The sequence below is a fragment of the Palaemon carinicauda genome, chromosome 6 (genome assembly GCF_036898095.1).
Source record: "Palaemon carinicauda isolate YSFRI2023 chromosome 6, ASM3689809v2, whole genome shotgun sequence".
Classification (NCBI taxonomy): Eukaryota; Metazoa; Arthropoda; class Malacostraca; order Decapoda; family Palaemonidae; genus Palaemon; species Palaemon carinicauda.
The window spans coordinates 88982823-89004318 of record NC_090730.1 but is presented as its reverse complement, the minus strand read 5'-3'; the positions used below and the strand labels follow the sequence as shown (position 1 = coordinate 89004318).

The 21496-nt window shown below is 33.8% G+C and overlaps 1 protein-coding gene across 2 annotated transcripts in view; it reads right to left on the bottom strand.

Annotated features, from left to right (window-relative positions):
• Window positions 1–21496, bottom strand: part of LOC137642592 (protogenin B-like) — a 315452-nt gene that overhangs the window by 293607 nt on the left and 349 nt on the right. For both annotated transcript variants that reach the window (XM_068375286.1, XM_068375285.1), the window contains exon 2: window positions 289–388. In XM_068375286.1, the coding sequence (XP_068231387.1) occupies window positions 289–364 (76 nt within the window). In that variant the 5' untranslated portion in view covers window positions 365–388. The remainder of the gene's footprint in view (window positions 1–288; window positions 389–21496) is intronic.

Below are 21496 nucleotides of genomic sequence, written 5' to 3'. Positions count from 1 at the left end.
CACTAGCCAGGATTAGAGAACAACGGTTTGATTGTGGAGTGAAGGAATCCACCTTCCAAAAAGATATCAGTGAAAACCCCTAAACTCTTCCAACGTTCGCGAAGTGCCTGTGGGAGATTAAAACCCTGAAAAGAAAGTATCATAAAAGGTAACGACATGAACCTAATAAGCAGGTATTAAAAAAAAAAAAATAGTATAACACATAGGCGTTTGACTGACCACCCGCATCAAAATTAAATAGATGGCTCATACCCTTGCACTAATACAAATGATAACAACAATACTCACCTGCGACGTATAAATGAATGGGTGGGCTGGTGATGACGCCCGCAGGGGTCGTTACCACACACTGGAACTCGGTCATAGACTGCTTCAGACGATGCGTCACCTACAAAAACAAACATCAAAGATCATCACAAAGACTTCTTCATAGTTGCAGAAACGTCCTCACAACTTTCAAAGGATATATATATATATATATATATATATATATATATATATATATATATAAATACATTATATATAAATTATATATATATACATATATATATACATTATATATATAAATATATATATATATATATATATATATATATATATATATATATATATGGCCTTGTACAACTTGAATAATTACCATAATCAAAATGTGGCGTCAATCAGAATAACATAAACTAACAACTGCCACTTTTAATCTGTGGATTCGTGATTGCACCTCTTGTGCAAAAAACTTCAACAACATCAACTACATACATCATGAACCTGCAAAAAAAACTCATCATCATCGAGCTAAACTATGAAATTCAGTGTACCCGTCCTCCATCCCTTCCAGAATATTGCCGTCTTTCATTTCCAACACTTCGATGATTTTCTAAAAACTACCAAATGATACTTTATTCTTTCCGCATGACTGCACCATCTTAAAACTGATCCCTCCCTTTACCTTCAATAACCGTTTCATCAATTTTATTTCTAAATTCTAAATTTCTACCTTTTATATTCTATGGTACATGACTACTCAAAACAATTTATCTTAGAGGTTACATCAGTTTTTTTATCTTCATTTGTCTTTCTTTCACTTGCTCTCATAAACACACCTTCTGACCTAAATCAATCTCTTCATTTATTTTAGTATGGTTGAGCTAGACATTAAGTCTAATTCTTTTGGAGACATAATACTGTCATCCTTTCTCCATCTCTTTTACGAATGGCTTCTCTCTCATATTATTTGAATTAACCCGAAATGCCTATGTAAATCAAAGGCTTTCATTTCTTTTTTACCTTCATATCAAGAAGTCCTTAGACATATTTCTGGTTTCTATTTCTAAACCTAACCTTTCTTGCCTGTGCTCTCAAGATTCCATCACAAATACTTATGCTTTCAAATAATAATAATAATAATAATAATAATAATAATAATAATAATAATAATTATTATTATTATTATTATTATTATTGTTGTTATTATCATTATTATTAATACTATCTAAGCAATAAACCTATTTAGAAAATGTGAAAGTGTAGAATAGAGCTGAATTTTGCAAGTGGTATACATTATTTTGACTTTGAAGGTAAAATATGTAAGTGGAGAATAGAGCTGAGTTTTGCAAGAGGTAGAAATTAGCTTAACTTTGAGGGAAAAAATTACCATAAAAAACAGTGAGGTAAATAAATATGTGAAGTAAAGAGGATACATAGCAAATAAACTTATTAGTGAGACTCGTCTCAGCGGGCGCAATTAAAAAGTATATGTGACAAGTTTGAACTTTGGAAGTTTTGCTGATCCTCCTACACGATTAGGAGGGTAATTTTATAGTTTGGTCACAACAAGAATGAAGCTTTTATAAAACTGATTGGTGATGAACCTTATAAGAAACGGCAAGAAATCACGGCATTTATAATTATAAGTTATGAGTGGCATAGTTCGTAAAGATTCGAACTCAAATGATTATCAGCATTTAAAGGAATTCAAAATCATGCAACGAACGCATTTTAGAAATGATACTAGATATAATATGAAGAGCAGAGATTATGGATCAAATAAAGCTCTAAGTCCTTTAACAATTCACGATATGAGTCTACCGCAGACACCAAATGGAGTAATGATATTCAAAACAGGCCGTTACAATAGCATGAAAACTCTTCATTTGACAGAGACGACTTACAATATCGTGTTTTAATTACATTTACAGTAGATCTACTACTGTACATGATCCCTCTTCACTACGAATTTATGTTAACTTTAATGTAGCTTAATAATGATCATCTCTATCTAAATATTTGTAGGACAATACGTCAAAAATAAAAAAATAAATAAATAAATAAAAAGGTCCCTGCAATGACTCAAACTCTCAGGTGTTTACCTGGGCGGAGCTCATATCCCATTAGCCAGGTCTGGCGCTTAATGGCTCATTTCAAATGTAATGTGATTTTTATTTCTTTTAGGCCTCCCGATACAATTTCTAAAATATCAATATGCGTTTATCTTAAAAAGGTATTGAAAAGCGTATCCAGGTAAATATGGAAACATATACATGTACATACAACTATACACATCTAAATGCATATATACCCATATACATACTTGTACACAATCATGAACATATAACCATGTCCACATAACATACAATTACTGTACATACATATTTGTATATGTTTTACATATATATCTTCATCTCTTCCTACGCCTATCGACGAAAAGTGGCTTGATTAGATTTCGCCAGTCGTCTCTAACTTGGGCTTTTAATTCAATACTTCTCCATTCATCCTCTCCTACTTCCGCTTCATAGTCCTCAGCCATGTAGGTCTGGATCTTCCAACAATTCTAGTGCCTTGGGGAGCCCAATTAAACGTTTGGTGGATTAATCTCTCTTGGGCAGAGGGAAGAGCATGCCAAAACATCTCCATCTACTCCTCACCAAGATCTCATCCACATCTGGCACTCGAGTAATCTCTCTTATAGTTTCATCTCTGATACTGTCCTGCCATTCAACTCCCAATATTCTTCTGGAGGCTTTGTTCTTACATCTACTACATCTGTTGGAGATTGTTCCATTATCATACCACGACTCATGCCCTTACAATAACACCACTCTCACTAAACTGATATACTGTATAGCCTGATTTTTAAGTGTAATTTCAGGCGACTTGATTTCCAAATTTTACTTAACCTAGCCATTATCTGATTTGCTTTTTTTTAATCTTTCACTAAATTCTAATTCTAATGACCCTGTATTGGTCATTGTTCCTAAATACTTAAATGATACTACCTCATTAATCCTTCTCCTTCCGATAATATTTCATCTTCCATTGAACATTACGTTCTCCTCTTCTCTGTCTTTCTTCTATTTATCTTGAGCCCACCCTCGTGTGATATTCCATGCATTCTGGTAAGCAAGCATTACAAAGCATGTGATCTTCTGCTAAGAACAACTGCATCAGTATACTCTAGGTCCGCTAATTTCCTATTACCAACCAGTCCAGTCCTTCTTTACCATCACCAACTGTTCGACTACGCATTACAAAATCTATGAGGAGGATAAACAACATAGGACAACACATTCACTTGGAGTACTCCGCTGCAAATTCATTTGATAGGACTCCACTAACTTTAACTCTGCACTTGCTAATGCTCATGAACAGACTTAATCAAATTCATATATTTAAGAGGAATTCCATAATAACGCAGGACTCTCCACAAAATAGGCCGGTGCACACTATCAAAGGCTTTTTCATATATATATATATATATATATATATATATAAACATATACTTTTAGCAGCACAGCATATGCGCATATTTACATACAATAATTGTACATACCTGTGGATGCTAGCTTAAATCCGAAAGATTAAATTCATATAGGTATTTATTTTCTGTGGTATATAATTTTCAAGCAATAAAACAGATGCCAATTAGTCATGTCTACTGATAATTAATTTCTTTATGAAGCTTCAGATCTCTTTGCACATAAATGTATGGAGTTTGTACATTCTTTGTTAAATATCTGAATTACTATCAAAACTTTCTTTTATAAAACTGGACTATGATGTTTCTTTCTAATAAGCATTCTCTTTTCGAGAGCTTTACCAGTTTGACCACTATAAAAGAAATTTCCCATGAATTACATTGGATATGACATACACATCCCTTCGTCTTGTCAGGAGAATTATTTATGAAAACAGCTCTCATAAAGAAAGATGACTAAAACATTTGATAGAAAAGCCACGCCCCTTTTCACATTAAATAAGCTCATGAAAAATATAAAAGTAATAATGGGATTGAAAAAAGGAAAACTGCAACATAAGACATAAAGGGAAAATAAAGTAAAAAGTACCAAATGATATAAGAATTAAAAAGTGGGAGATTAAAATGTATGATACAAGAAATTTAAATTTAAAAGGCAGTATTAAAATATAATAGTAAAGAAATAAAATAAAAGGTGGATAAAAAAGTCAAATAACCAAAAAGTCTAAAATAATTTTTAAAAAGAAATAAAAATCAACTAAAGAGGAACTACAAAAAAGTAGAGTCAAATAAGAAATAAATATCAAGTGGAGAAAATTAACAACATAAGATGAGGAAAATCTTGAAAAGATAAAATAAAATGTAAAACAATGAAAAACTATTGTCTGTCTAGTTTTCTTTGATTACTTACATAAGGACTTTCTCCTACCAATGCGTGTGTGCTTTTGGAAACCAAATTAAGCTAAAGCCTTTCTCAAGGGTTTGAAGAGGTAGTAAGATGGAATGGGGGAGGGGGGCTTCCAGTAGAGAGGTGCAAACCAACACGACACGAAAGGTGTATGGAGAGAGAGAGAGAGAGAGAGAGAGAGAGAGAGAGAGCAGTGATACGACACAAACAAAACATCTAAACCCATGATACAACATAAAAGAGATCACGAAAGGAGGAAAATGGGATCTAAGAGAGTAATCATTATAATTTAGGCGAGGAAGAGGGGGGGGGGGAGCAAGAGAAGAAGAGGGAGGACTCTCTCTCTCTCTCTCTCTCTCTCTCTCTCAGGCAGGGCTTGCCCTCCACTGTCAACATGGCCTCATATGTATGGTAATGAGTCGAGCCACATGCTGCCATTCCCTTCCACCCACAAACGTCCTCCTCTTCCTCTGGACCTTCCTTCCCCTGATCCGAAAAGTTTCTCTCTCTCTCTCTCTCTCTCTCTCTCTCTCTCTCTCTCAGGCTACTTGGATCTTTTTACGTTCTTCCCTAAATAGCCACCAGTCTCCGTCGGCCCTATCATTTAATAGAAGCTATGACATCTGTATGAAGGATATCGTGCTCCTCAGTAGTTCAATAAAGTTGTTTCCTTCGGAAGTTCCTGACAGACGCATTTACAAGATTTACGATATCACCTCCCACTGTAATTACAGTAAACAGTACGCTTTGGCTGCCATTTGAGTAACAGCACCAGTGACGATAAGTGTAGTAGTAGTAATAGTAGTAGTATTAGTAGTAGTAGTGAGAGAATTATATTGATTTCTTTTTGCGTTCCTCAAGAGTTTTTAAAGATTAATGATGGAATGGTTGGTCAACAAAATGTCTCTTTAGAGCACAAGGAAATCGGATAGGGCTTAACAATGATGGAAGCAATGGGTGGTCTTAAATCATTCTTATATCAAGACAGATTATACGAATCAGAAAACCCAAGTAGCACGAGAGCTCCATAGACTGAGAGTTGATGGCAATAAACAGGCCCTGAACGAAAGATGTGAGTAAAAAAATTACGGTTTCAGTTCACTTTCCACGAGTTTTCAACCGTTTGAGTAATAGAAAAATATTTCGGAAATAAACTATTTCTTTTTTTTACTAAACGGTTTCATTTAGCATGCGACAATTATATTGCAGTATTCTACAACAATTATGACATCAGCCGTGCAAAGCACCATTCTATAATTTGAAGATTAATTTCAGATATATATATATATATATATATATATATATATATATATATATATATAACTACAGGCAATGTAGATGCATAACATGGACGCTAAATGCGTTTACAGAATACTTTTTTAACGAATTTCTAGGACTTGGAATAAGCTTAATTTTGAAAAAAGAAACAAAGATTTTGAGCAATATTTCGGTTTTAGGTATAAACTATAAAATGAAAACCAGATAAAAATTTTCATCATCTCTCGCGTCTTATATATATACTCGAACATAATGCTAAGCCACAAGGAGTCCTGTAAATGTAAAGTTCTCAAGTTCATACTGGGTTGGGAGTTCTCAATCAACCCTGAAAAAAATTAACATTAAAAATATTCCTACCTTTTCCCTACAACATTTATCAAAATTAGCATTTCATTAGGTCCCGCACATATAATTTCGGAAAGGATCACATATAAATATTAAGGCGACCACACTTACCATTATATTAAAGTTAATCCTAAACTCATGTACGCTATGTTTTTTGAAATGGGCTACTCTGCAAAGGATACACGTCCGAATTTGGCATCGCCGAACAAAGTACAGGTGATGCATTCAAAATGAAATGACGTTGTTCCTGGTGAGGATCTCTTTTTGACACCACAATTGGTGAGAGAGCAAGACAAGTGCGTGACATTAATCAAGTGTCAAGGTTTGATTGATTGATTTGAGGTTTTGGATAACCATAATCATTCATTATAGGTTTGGTTCTTAAAGCTTTGGATTTTGGTCATGTGTGACACCAACGAGATTACTTATAATGTTTAATGGATGGCATGAAATGAAAGCTTTCTTTTGAAGCAAACCATGGCAAAATAAACCGATACTTGACACTACATATTTATGATATGTGGCTTAAAACGACCTAACATACTTGAGAAGCTGGGTTTGAAGCAAACTAAAGATTAATTGAACGACCCTTTCCAGACTACAGTGATTGGGACTAACCATACGTTTCCTCTTACGATACCATGGTAGAATCAAACCTTCTAGAAAGTGATACTCAGCTCCAACTAAACCATCTACATTCTGATGGCGGGTTAGAACCTAATCCAAGTAATACTAATACTAATTTAATCAAAAGGTTTTAAAGGACTCTCATTGGCGGCAAGGGGGGGGTTTCAAGAGATGGAATGTATACACATATGATGACCGCCCAAGGGTCCTCTTCACCCAACAGCTAGGGTGGAAAAGGCAGGGGTGCTCATGACTAGGTAGGAATGCCAATAGACTACAAGACCCGCCGACACCCCCCCCCCCCCAAAAAAAAAAAATAAAAAATATAAAACTAACCCTACATCGTAAGGTCTTGATCATTTGGGAAATTTATACTACATATTTTTAACAGGTTACTATGAATCCAAATCAAACGGCTTTAATATGATGCTTACCTACAATATACAGTGTACTGTATATCGATTATGCTAAAAATATATGTTTTCCAGAGCATGCAGGTGTTTTTGCACTTTAATTCTAAATGGTTTTGGTTCGTATGGTTACCACCACGATTACAAATATTTCCGTTGTTTAATTATTGTGTCATTTCATCACAATATGAAGTTCGATCCATGTTGTAAGCTTGACAATCAACCGGCGTCAAAGTAGCCTATAGGTAATTTCTATTTCAATAATATTTTTATGATACATACATACTGTACATACATATACATACACAAACACACACACACACACACACACACACACACATATATATATATATATATATAATTATACTTATACATCTAAGTATATATCTAATAAATACAGGTAATTTCTATTTCATTTTCTTATTTATAATACTGTATAAAATAACACGTACACACATACATACATACATACATACATACATACATATATATATATATATATATATATCATAATAGATGTGTAAGCATAAAAGCACGTCTCAATCATACATACATATATACACACACAGGTGGGTATACGCAAATTACAGGTTGTTTATTGCTACAAAAAGTTGGTTCTGAATGGGATGGCAAAGTTGCTGCTGATATTTTTCATTGTACACTAAGTTGAAGGCATCATCACTATCACGTTCTAAATAATAACATTAACATTGATAATGAAAAATTTAAAAAATTAAACTAGAATTTTGTTAACAATATAAAGTAAAAATAAATAAAACTAGAAGAGATTGAATACACAAATTCCTACTTTTAAGTAAGGCAAGTTGCTGGTATATTTAGATTTGAATTAAAAGAACGTTGTGAAACAGACCAACTATTGTTTCTATTTTTAATTTCAAAAAGTTAGTGAATGCAAATTAGACCGATTTATATATATATATATATATATATATATAACAACAATAACAGTCATTTCTAGTCCACTGTCGGACAAAGGCCTCAGACATGTCTGGGGGTTGGCCAGTTTAAATCATCATGCTGGCTACTGTGAATTGGTGATGATGAGAAACTCAAGTCTGATCGCTAACAGCAAACCAACATAGTATGGGTGGCCCCACCTAACACAGGTTTGCTGACCATGGTGATACACAACCCTTCCATCACATTAAGGTATCCCCACTCCTCAAAGTGAAGGTAACGTTCAAAATATTTTTCTAAAAATATTTGCTTGTCTAGAGTTTTTATATTTTTTCAACAGAAATGTTAATCTGGATATACATGTATGTATTTTTAAGAAGCTGGTCTACATAAGAATAGATGATTTTATTCATGTATTTCATTTGTGTATTTAAGAGATGTAAAGCCAGCTTGTAACGTGAGTCCACTCGTGTAGGATCAAGTAATGTATATAAATTACATAAGTCTGTCGTCATTTCTTTAATTGTATTTTCATTCCCTTTGTTATATGTAAACCTATGTTTTAAAGAATTAAATTTTTATTTCCCGTAGTTTTGTTACAAAGTGTTATGTAAACTTGTTAAAAAGTATGCTGTATGACACACATGCTAGGGATTGCACGTGGTTGGAAAATGCATGAAGATTCTAGACTAAAGATTATTCTTTTCTCTTTTTAATGTTAGAGAACAGGTGGGCGGAGTTAGCTGAGAGTTGCTTCGCAATCGACAATAATACCCTACTTCCATTATGCCAAGTTGGCAACCTTGATGCCACTAGACCATGGCCCCACGCTTCCAGACGACCGACCTGGAAGATTCTGGAATGAATTAAGTTGATATATAAGAGCCAAGCAATGCATATGAGCCAAAGAGATCCAGTCTGACCCTCAGAAAGACCCAACGTCCGCCAGTCCTCTCTCCAGCATCTATCCAGCCACTAGATAATTCCTCTCAAACGTGAATAGTGATTTCTCTCCAGTATACCTGTATAATGTTTTTCAAACGTTAGTGATATTAGAGTTTTCAATTCAAAAGTGAAGTGTGTTAACGTAAGTAAATTTATTTTGTAAAGTTTTGTAACTGGCCCTGTATAATCAGGTTAAACAGTGAAGTGTATTTATTTTGCTTAACTGTTTGTTAACGTTGTGTGAGCCAAAGGACATAAGAGTAACAGTTACGTAACTGTAAGTGTAATTTTTTTTATTTTCTATAGTGCTAAAGTGTCAAATTTCTTCATTAATTGTCAAAATTAATTTTTATAAATTACTTTCTAGTGAAACAAGTGAATGTATAATTTTTTTTTCGAAGTATCCTTTTGTCTTAGTCTATGGTCTAGTTCAGATTTAACATTTGGAGTGATTTATTTTTAATTTTTTTTTTATTAATAGTTCATTTTTTTTTATAGCATACATTTATTTTTGTAAAGTGTGTATTATTTTGATTACCATACTTATCACAGTGCTTTTCTCGTATCCCATAACTAAGAACCGAAGTAAGAGGTTGATTTAAGAATAGTTCCTGTTCAAAGAAAACTAATCACCCAGTTTTGTTTTGAGTGCAAAGTAAAGAGACCTTTAGATATTCAGTGTCCATATACAGTATATTATTCTCAGAGCACGGAGGTTTTCTATTGTGTATCAAATTCTGTAATATAAAGCAGGTGAGTTTTTGGAGTTCGGGAATTTACGTAATTCACTAATCGTAATAGTATATATATATATATATATATATGTGTGTGTGTGTGTGTGTGTGTGTCTGTGTCTGTGTGTATCTAAAATCTTTAACTTTTCCTCCTGAAAAAAACATAAAAATTCTAGGCAAACAAATACTTTGGGAAAAATATTTCCAACGTTATTTTCACTTTGACACAAAAACATCAAGTTAATTATAAAAGAAATAGAAAAAAAACCTATTTCAAAATTTATTCATCCTGGAGTTATTCTTTTGTACATCGTTCATGTGGATTTGTAATTTTACAAGGTATCCATCCATACAATTAAAAGGGTTTAGTACAGCCGCTATGCTCCCCAAAGACAAGCAGGAAACGTGAAGAAAACAGTGCGACATAAGCTAGTCTAATGAGAACGTCCGCGGCCATTTTCATGACTCAGCTAATAACCTATCATATGTTTAAATGTGAAAAGCTAAATTTTACAACCTTCGTATGTTGAGAGATTACTTATACACAAATCTGTAGCAAAAGGTTACATATATTTTGAATACACAATGTATAAAAATATGAGAAAATGTTTATACAGCATTATAAATAAATATTAACTGATCTACCAGATAATGGGCTGCTTTTTTCCATTCAAAGTAAAATGGCAAGAATATACGTGAGAACCATAGTATAAAACATCATACGGTATCCCCAGAGATAAAAGATCTAACTTTTCTCTTATACTTTGAATAACCAGAGCATTCAAATAAAAAAGATTTACACTTTGATCACTCGACAAAACACCCGTTTTAATCCGACATCAGACGCTTCACTCTTTCTCAATCGCTCTATCTACGGTCGGGAATACTCCAGATGTATCGCTCTTTCAAATATGAAAAAAAATAGCAAGAGATTCGTTACTCTTTGTCAATATATGAAGCAAGGTCCGTTTTATCATTAGTACTACATTACATTATCCTATGCGTGTGGCTTGGTCTGCAACCACCGGGATTTTACAAGGATTGGGCTCTTATAAAATAGCATGCAATTCATCAGATTCCGTAATTCAGGGGTAGATGATATCAACCTTGCAAAGAGGCAAAACATCACTTTCCATTCGTTTTGTTTATCAATGAAACAAACAGTTCATCCACGTGGTCATACATAGACAAGAATTAACTAATAGTTAAAATGTTCACAATTATCACTTTGCATTATTTTCTTTGCATTTTGTTTGATTTGAATATTATCTAAAATCAAAGATTTGAGTATCTTGTATTTCTCAGGGTAGTGTTCTTGGTCTTTTACTTTTCATACTACAGTATATATACATGAAATATGCATTGGCCGAATAACAAGCTGGTTGCACATGCAGATGATGCTATTCTCTCTGCATCAGCCCCCCCCCCCCCTGATTGTAAATCTGGGGTTGCTCAATCCCCTAATAGAGATCTAGCTTAAATAAGAGTATGGTGCAAAACATCCAGATCTCAGCATTGATAATGTTTCCTTAACTTTATACGACTCTTAAAATTTGATATGTGATTCTTGACAGGAAATTTACTTTTGAGAAAAACATTCGGCCTGTTTCTCTTCAATTGCATAAAAATATTGGCTAATATTTAGATGGAAAGTCCAGCAAATCTTACAGGGTTACTGTAGTTTATATACACAAAAAAATTAACAGAAACACAGTCTAGTCTAACTGAACGTGTTAAACATTGTCAAGTCCAAAGCACCAGTTTTTAATACATTTTCTCGGTGTTCTTTCCACCTGTAACTATTTCTCCCATGCATTTTTTAATCTTTACTATTTGAGCTGAAAGTGCTGTCTTCTCTTTTTTATTTTTTATTTATTTATTTCCTTTTTTTTTGTGGGACAAAATTCAACAATTTCTGTGGAGGAGCTACTGTATATTTTCCTGGTTTCTCAAGTTCTGAGACCATCTTTACAATTAACATCTACTTTTGGATTTATTTTCTCTCATTCTGTCTTATATTTCTCCCTTTCAGAATTAAATGAAAACTTTAGACATAACATGAAAAAATTAAATATTTATTAAGAAGTTATCAACACTATTCAGACGACATTTTATTATATGGATAGGTGGTGGTCACAACGTTTTGTTCTAGGAGTTGCAATAAATTATGTAGGAGAATAATGGCAATTTATCACACAATGAAACTGAATGAAACTAATATGATTCTTTTATATTTTCTATTTGGGAGAAATTTGCATTCATGATTATGCAATTATCATTTAATCTGCCATCATGTTTCTAGATTGAATTACTTTTCGATATTCTGTTTTCATGATTCAAGCTTCGTGGATGAAAAGAAAAAAAAAAAGACCAACCACTGTACGGTACATGTCACCACCTAACCGATCAGCTTGACTGGCGAAAACATAAACAAATTTGCATAAAGGGAACCCAGAAAGGGTTAAGAAGTAGGTCCTAACATCACTCTGTGTCAGGTCCTACTCAACATCCTCCCTTTTTCTTGTTTCCTTAGAGTCCTCAAAAGAACAAGGCATGAAAATCCTCATCCCATCACCTTTTCGCATAAAAACTACATAAATTTTACGAAAGGAACGACAATAATGGTTGGCAAAAGGTGTCCATAGCTCGAAAATAAGGTTGCAAGATGAACAACACCCAAAATCAGATATATAGGAGAGAGAGAGAGAGAGAGAGAGAGAGAGAGAGAGAGAGAGGATACCTCTGTATCGATTTTCTTTGGACCTTGTCAGATATAGCTGTCAAAACATTATCTCTCTCACACTATATATATATATATATATATATATACATATATATATATTCATATACATGTGTGTGTATGATCCTGTCATCACGAACACTCATGATTTTCATTTTTTAAGCCATAAATACCTTTCTAAGGTCGAATTAGACTGGTGGGAACTTACTCTTTCATGAGAAGTACTTCTTCCCTGCCAAGCACTGAATTGAATTAATAGTAAACAACCGGGCAAAAAGTACTTGTAAAAAATATTTTCACGGGTACCTGCTCCCCTGGAAGAGTGAATTCGATTTTAAAAGGTATAGGTGAATTACTTGAAAACACAAACACATTATATATATATATATATATATGTATATATATATATATATATATAATTACATATTTTCTCAGCTTCTTATAAATCTTCAATTGTAAGCCTTTGATTAAAGAAATAATGAATTCATTTTCGATAATGGTTGAATATATACTTTATATATATATATATATATATATACACAGATACTTGCGCACACAAAGACATACAAAGGAGTGTATATATATATATATATATATACACACACACATATATATATATATATACATACACACACAGATACTTGCGCACACAAATAGACATACCAACGGATCTGCACCACGACAAATTTCCCTTTTTGCTTGAATTAGTGTAATTAGAATCCCGTTGAATGTGGCGGAGGGCGATGCTTACAGCTTAAGCTATTATAAGCCTGTCGTAGTTGTTCTCTATGTGAAAATTTTGGGTTACATTAATCAAGTCTTACAGGCAGGGTGTTCCATCAATCAATTCTTTCACACAGACACACACACAATAAATATATATATATATATATATATATACACATATATATATACTGTATGTATATATATATATATATATATATGCAAAAGAAAAAGGGAGATGAAATAGAAAATATAAAATTAAGTCCTGACTAGTTTCGTGATACTTCTTCAGAGGGCTGATTTATTGAGCATGTCTCTACACTTTATATGGTACAGTGAGAGTACAATATACTTATAGATATTGACGAAACAATACTCCGCACCCAAACAAACTAGCTGGCTTATATTTTCATTTTTTTTTTTTTGTGGGTGGAATCCATAGCCCTATTTGCCAGGTGTTAAAATGGTGTCATTTTGGATGATAGGTTGATTTTTAGGACTTTTAAGGCTTCTTCTATGAGATATATTGCAAAGGTTCTTGGTGTGTAGACTCATAGGTTACTGGATCATATTCATTCCCCAGAGTGTCTGCATCTTCTAATTGATGGCAGTTCAAGAGACTGCTATTTTACTTTCAATAGGCATACTTCTCTGACTTTAACTGATAGAAAGTTAACACGGATTATCTAAAAGTAATGTTGACACTACATTCAACAAATGAGGAAATATTCCTTTGTAGGACCACTGTGATAAATTTCAAAGGAAATTCAATCTTCTGCAATGCAATCTTTATGGGAGATTTGCTTAGAAAAATGTCACCTTTGATTACGACAACCAATCGAAGTTGAACTTCCCTAACTTTCCTAAATTGAATTGACTTGACCAACATCTACATTATGGATGCTAGGCTTATTCAGTTACGCAATTTCTCTGTAAAGTGTCTTCGCTGGAAATTGTTTTTTTTTTTTTCCATTAATATAATCTACCACCGTCATATCCAGATAAAATAACTGTTACAATGGAAAAAAAAAAAAAAAAAAAAAAAAAAAAAAATTCTAATAATGACAAAGCGAGCAGTTAAGAGAAAATTTAAATGGGCAACTTACAGGGATCTGATCGTCTCCTTTGCGATCATTCATTGAAAAGAAACAGGATGGGACTTGACATTACCTAATGAAATTATATAAATAAAAGTCACTTTTGGAGAGAAATTTGACGAATTATTCAAAGAACAAAACAAAATAACATGATTATCGTGTTGGCAACTTTCAAAACCGATTCATTCACAGAATGAAACTAATCAATATTGCATCTCCCAATAGAACTATTGTATGATACAAGGTTACATGCAGTGTCGTCATAAACCATGAGTAAAAACACAGATTGCTAAATTATCCTCATTCAAAATGAGGAATACAGACAAGAGAACGAAAAAGGATTTTCAGGAGCCCAACAACAAACATATACATTTCATGCCTACGACATCAATTTCTAGGCAACCAGACTCGAATAAAAATGCGTTTGTGTTGTCTGATGTTTCTTCTTTTTTTTTTCTAATTACTAACAGTAAATTAATGAGAATTTTTTATTATTAAAAATCACTAATAGATAAATCAATGGTATCGAACAAAACTATACGATGAAAACTATAATGTCCCTGTGTCTTGATCCTGATAAATATTAACATAGATAAGGAAAAGAGCCCTTAATTAAGATTCCTATACTAAACTCAGTTCCTTCTACCTAATAAGGAAAAAAGGCTAGAGCCCCCAACAGTCAATAAGGTGACTACATAACCAAAAAAAAAAAAAAAAAAAAAAAAAAGGTAAGAATTATTTGCGCAGTCACCTTTTGCATTTTCACCGTTTTATACAGTATTGTCGTTCCTCGATATGATAGTGCAGTAAAATTTGGTGATAGCTTCACGAAATAATTTGTTAAAGTTAATCAAAATCGATCATAAAAGATTTACAATCGAGTTTTTTAAAAAGCGGTCTGCATTAAACTCTTGCTGACTAGGTAAAGGTCTTCTTCATATCAACGTAACTGTAAAGTCATCGTAATTTGGTTTTAGTAGAAAAAACTGGAAGAGACGTTTTGGCAAAATAGTACTGACCCTCACATATCACCAAGAAAAGGATTACAACATTGTTTATAGTTTACTACCACATTGGCCACAAAGCAATTTACTAAAACTCATGACTAGGTCAAGTACACACACACACATAACTTTAAAAGAGGAATCCTTAAAAATAGAGTCGATGATACATTATTTTAATAAAATTAACTTTATCATAATCATTAGCTAAGCTGCAACCCTAGTTGAAAAACAAGATGCTATAAGCCCAAAGGCTAAAATAAGGAAAATAGCCCAGTTAGGAAAAGAAATAAGGAAAGAAATAAACCACAAGAGAACTAATGAACTATTAAAATAACATATTCTAAGAACAGTGACAACATTGAAATAGATATTTCACAAATAAACAATAAAAAGACTTATGTCAACATGTTCAACATGAAAACATTCGCTGCACATTTGAACCTTTTGGAGTTTCAACTATTCAACTACTTAAATAAGAAGATCATTGCACAACTTGGTCACAGCTGGAATAAACCTTCTACAATACTGAGTAGTATTGAACCTTATGATGGAGAAGGGATGACTATTAGAGTTAACTGCATATCTAATCTATAGAACAGAATAGTACTATCTGGCAAGATCTGAATGCAAAGGGTGGTCAGAATTGTGAAAAACCTTATGCAACATACATAACGAACTAACTGAACGACGGTGCCAGAGATTAATATCTAGATCAGGAATAAGAAATTTAATAGACCGTAAGTTTCTGTCTAATATATCAAGATGAGCTTCAGCAGCTGAAGACCAGACAGAGCAATACTCAAAACGAGTCAGAATGTAAGAACTAACAATTCTTCTGAATAGATTTGTTCGTGCAATTACATAAGAGACAGACCTGGTGTGTTTCTCAAAAGTAAATTTGCTATCAAGAATCACACCTAAAATTGTAAGTTATACAGAATTAAAATAAAAAAACATATCAATACTGAGATCCAGATGTTGAGGAGCCACTGTCCTTGACCTACTTACAATTATACTTTGTATTTTGTAAAGGTTCAACTCCATACCCAATAATTTGCACCATACGCTCATTTTAGCTAGATATCTATTATGGGATTTAGCAATCCCATATCTACATTCAGGATGCAAGAGAGTAGCATCATCTGCATATGTACAGTACATGTAACAAGGGGTTGTTTTCTAGGCCAAACCCCATGGCATGTGTATATAGTATGAAAAGTAATGGACCAAAAACACTACCATAAGGAATACCAAGTATCAATTTCCTATACTCACTATGGTGCCCATCATCAACAACTCTTCGCAATCTACTACTTAATAATTCAATAATGATGCTACGAAAAGATCCACCCACTCCCAACTGTTTGCGTTTGAAAACAAGGGCCTCATGATTAACACGGTCAAAGGCAGCACAAAAATCAATGCCAATCATTCAAACTTCCTGACCACAATCAAGGGATTTGTGTACAGCATTGGAGATTGTAAAAAGGGCATCACATGCTCCAAGACCTTTACGAAAGCCAAATTGCAAACTAGGGAACAGCTGATTACCTTCAGCCAACCTACTTAGACGTTTTGCCAAAAGGCGGTCAAAAACTTTAGATAATATGGGAGTTATGGAAATTGGGCAGTAATCAGCTGGACTTGAGCTACCACAAACACATTTACATGGAGTAACATTACCAATCCTCTAACAAGTGCTAAAAGAACCTCTTCTTGCTAATTTGCGAAAACAACAGACACCTTTGGAGCTAAAGAAATATGCAGTCTTTATAAAAAAAAAAATAATGGAAAAATACCATTTGGGCCTACACCTTCATAAGCATCAAGGTCCATCAAGAGAGCCCTAATTTCACAAGACCAAAAAGCTAAACTCATTACTTAGCCTCAGGAAAACAGGAATGAAGAAGATCAAATTCTCATTACTCTGCTTGCTGTCAAACACATCAGCCAAAAGGGTTTCTTTTCCTTTGGACAATGAGAAACAGAGCCATCTGGTTAAGTAAAGAACGTCTACACCAAAGATTGAAGATTTAAGGGTAGCCAACCACTAATGTTCCTGGGTTGTACCAGAAAGGGTTTCTTTTTCAGTTAAATTGTATTCCTTTTCAGTTGAAGCATAAACTCTGAGCAAAAGCTCTTAGCTGAGTATACGCCCGGGAAAAGACTTACCAAAATAGGGTATGGGAGAATTTCGATTATTTGGAACTTGGGTCATGGGAGCCTATTGGAAACGTCCCTGCCTGACTATCTTCTTGACTGGGGTTCGAAACCCACACAAGCTCGATAGTTTATTGTAGTCTGCAACCTCACCATTCTTGTAAGCTAAGAAATGGGGTCTTGGAATAGCCTATAGGTCTACCTGCAGAGTTATCATCATCTATTGGTTCTATCTTGAAGGAAAAGGGGGCTTGGGCTCAGATCACATGTATATACAGTAGCCTATGGTGTGTCTGGGGCATTGTCACTGTCCCTTGCTCCGTCATTCATAAGGGACTTTCTAACCTTTAAACTAGAATATGTTCCAATGCATATTTCCTAGACAATGAATAGTCCTTATGATAACGTTGACCCAATTTTGCTTATATCAAACATTAATCAGATGCTCAGCAAGAACTATCGATATGTAGCATACGTTATTCTACTAATCTGTCCTCCATAATAAAACTATTATTAATAAATACTAACCAAGAAAAGGTAGTTCTTAGGACAGGTGAGCGTGTTCACCGAGCGCAATAGCAATAAAGGTGTAGTAGTTGTTGTTGTTATTGTTGATGCTGTCGCCTGGTGTCAAGTCTTTGAGTTTGCTGCCCTAGACCTCAAAGTTTCCCCTCCTAGCCTCCAAAACTTCAGCCAAATCCTGTATCGACTAAATCATAAACTGTTTGCGCAGTGCCTAACCATCACAGACAACCGCCTCTCCCCTCCTTTTTCTTGTCTTTCTGCTAGCGCTACCATCGAAAGTACTCTCTCTCTCTCTCTCTCTCTCTCTCTCTCTCTCTCTCTCTCTCTCTAACATGCAACTAGATGCATGTCTAGCTGGACGTCAACTACGGTTCCTAACTTCTAGTAGGAAGTGAGGGTTATCTATAGGGTAAAACATCGAAATAAAAAATCTTTGCATTGAGAATCAACGAAGGAAAATTTCACTTTGAGTTGAATGTAATTGGTGAGGAAGATTACGAATGGGGAATCAAAGCCGTCCGTCTAGTCATAGATGGTAAATCCTAACCTGGATATCGATTTTAAGAATGAATACAAGAATGATGAATCCTAAGGCTTAAATACTTCTAAAAAGATAAATCCTAACTAGAAGCCAAAGCCAGGGATGTTCCTCTGGCGCGGAACCAAGTTCTCGCACGTTAGATTCTAACGATATGTCGTGTTTTTGGCTGAAAGAGGATTCAATTGCTGAGGAACATTAGTTAGTTATCAACTTGAAATATCTCAAGATGATGAGTCTTACCTAGAAACAAATTAGTAGATAATTGTTTCTACCAGCAAATCAAGATGATTGATAAAAAATCTTCGTTGCAAGTGAAGTTGAGGGGAGGTGATCCTAGCTGAAGTCATATTTATGGACATTCTAAACCAGCTATAGGCCATCTTTATGGACAGTGAGCTTTAGATTAGGTTTTTGGAAGGTGTAATGCAGCTGGCGTTAAGTTTATGTAGAGGTATTCGTAGTTGGAAGCCCGATTTATGGATAAGGAGTAGCAGCTGGAAGTCGAGTTCACGGACGGTCATTTCTATGTCAAAGTTATCGGTTTTGGACTTTCAGGAATTTTTCGAAGCGATAAAATTTAAGTTATACTGTTTTTTAGCATAAAACTTTGGTTAAACTTGGAAAACTTTAAATTGAAATTAGGTTTAAAGGACAAATATAAAATGAAGGTAAACACAATAATAAAATCTTTCAAATCTTGCTCGTAAAATTCGTGATTGCCTCAAAGAACAAAGAAACCAATTCATCTATCTTTTAAAAATTCCAAAACCCTGTGTGACTTCGTATATCAAATAAGAAGACAAATTTTCACAAGTTAGGAAATAAATATTATCACTTCCATAACTTTTATTCCATTTCTCAAAATATTTAAACTAGCGTTGATCTCAAATAATGCTCTGACATTTTTTTCACTGATTCTATGGAAACCTCAACCATTAAACACAATGACGTCTGAATCAATGAATTACATTCAAATATCTCTTATCTCTACGTACGTTGTATATCTTCGAAACTAAATTGGTAGTTGTTGAAATGTGGGATGTTACCCACTAGAATTTCATTTCCTCACTGGGCTACTTTTCCCTGTTGGAGCCCTTGAGCTTAAAGCACCCTATTCTTAAAACTACGGTTCTAGCTTAGCTAATAATAACAACAATAATAATAATAATAATAATAATAATAGGAACCCCTTGATGGTAAATCATGGGAAATGGCCGAAAGACATAATAAGTATGGCCACATGAGGTGAAAAAAGAGGCGTAACTTTCAGAAAGACTCTCATGTCTCATCTTCAGCTGAAGTTTCTTTTTCCTACGGAGATCTATTCTAAATGCAAATGCATTCTAATCCTAAACCGAGTCGGATATCAAAAGGATACTGGACAAAAGGATAAGGTAGTTAAAATAATGACATACCGCCGATATGTAAAATAAAATTGAAAACTACAGCGTGTCAATACAATAAATCAAAATGGCTTCGCTTGAAATCTGAACATTTTTTATACGTGACAACATGCAACTTAAAAAAAAAACTACACTCTCTCTGCATAACCTTCCTTTACATATATATATATATATATATATATATATCTATATATATATACTATATATATACATATATATACACACACACACACACATATATATATATATATATATATATATATATATAGTATGTGCGTATAGTATGTATTGTAGCCACAAAGGAAAAGTTCATGCTCAATGCGCGATAGCTTTGGTGATTCCTACTCTCTCTCTCTCTCTCTCTCTCTCTCTCTCTCTCTCTCTCACATATATATATATATATATATATGTATATATATAATGTATGTACGTGTCATGTAAAAAACTAAAAACTAAATTACCATTGACATGAATCATCTGCATACAAAAATAATAAAAATGACTATCATTTCTAAACACACGCTCGTTATATCCATAACTAAACATGAATGAGGGTATCCCAATACCAGATTCGGAATAAGTCCAAAATTGTTCATAACAGCTGCTTCGATTGAAGTGAAGGCAGACAGACGAAGATACAGCCCTTAATCAAGAGAAGGACCGCGTCTCGCGCTGCAATTTTTCATTTATACCAATTATTTAACAGGCAGCTCGTCTTAAATCTAAATACATTTCTTCACAGTTAGTCTTTAAAATGAGCGATATAATCAAGAGAAACTCTGTCCTGTTAGGCAGTCGGCAATCTGGCTAAACCAGAGGACAAAGATCAGAGAAAAGGGATCTCCAACAAGGAAGCCAAATGTTGCTAATAATGTTGTTATCATCATCATTAATGGTATCATCCTATTATTAGCCTTAGCAATAACATTTTCATGCAATCCTAGTTGGAAAAAACACACTATAACATAAAGGGTCTCATTCGGTAAACCAAATATAAAGAAGTAAAAAATGACATATTTGTTAGTGTTAAAGTGAATATTGGACTAAAGCAATAAGATTATGAACAGGAAGACAGAACTTCCTAATCTTTCATGTACATTGATACTGAAAGTATATGATATTGCGACCATTTACATTCCATTGTAGGTCACTCCAAAATGGTAATGCAGATAGAATGGATTTTTTCGATGACCTCAAGCAGTGTTGAATAACGAAAGAATCGACAATCTAATATATAAAGTCTAATGTAAGTTATTCTGGGGCAATTACACAAACTCGTTATTTTCAACCCATAAAACTTTAAATCTAGTCTTTGTTTTAGGTTTTAATTCGTGAACGACCGTTTACTAAGGAAGTAACATTGATATGCCATAGCAAATCAAACAACTTGC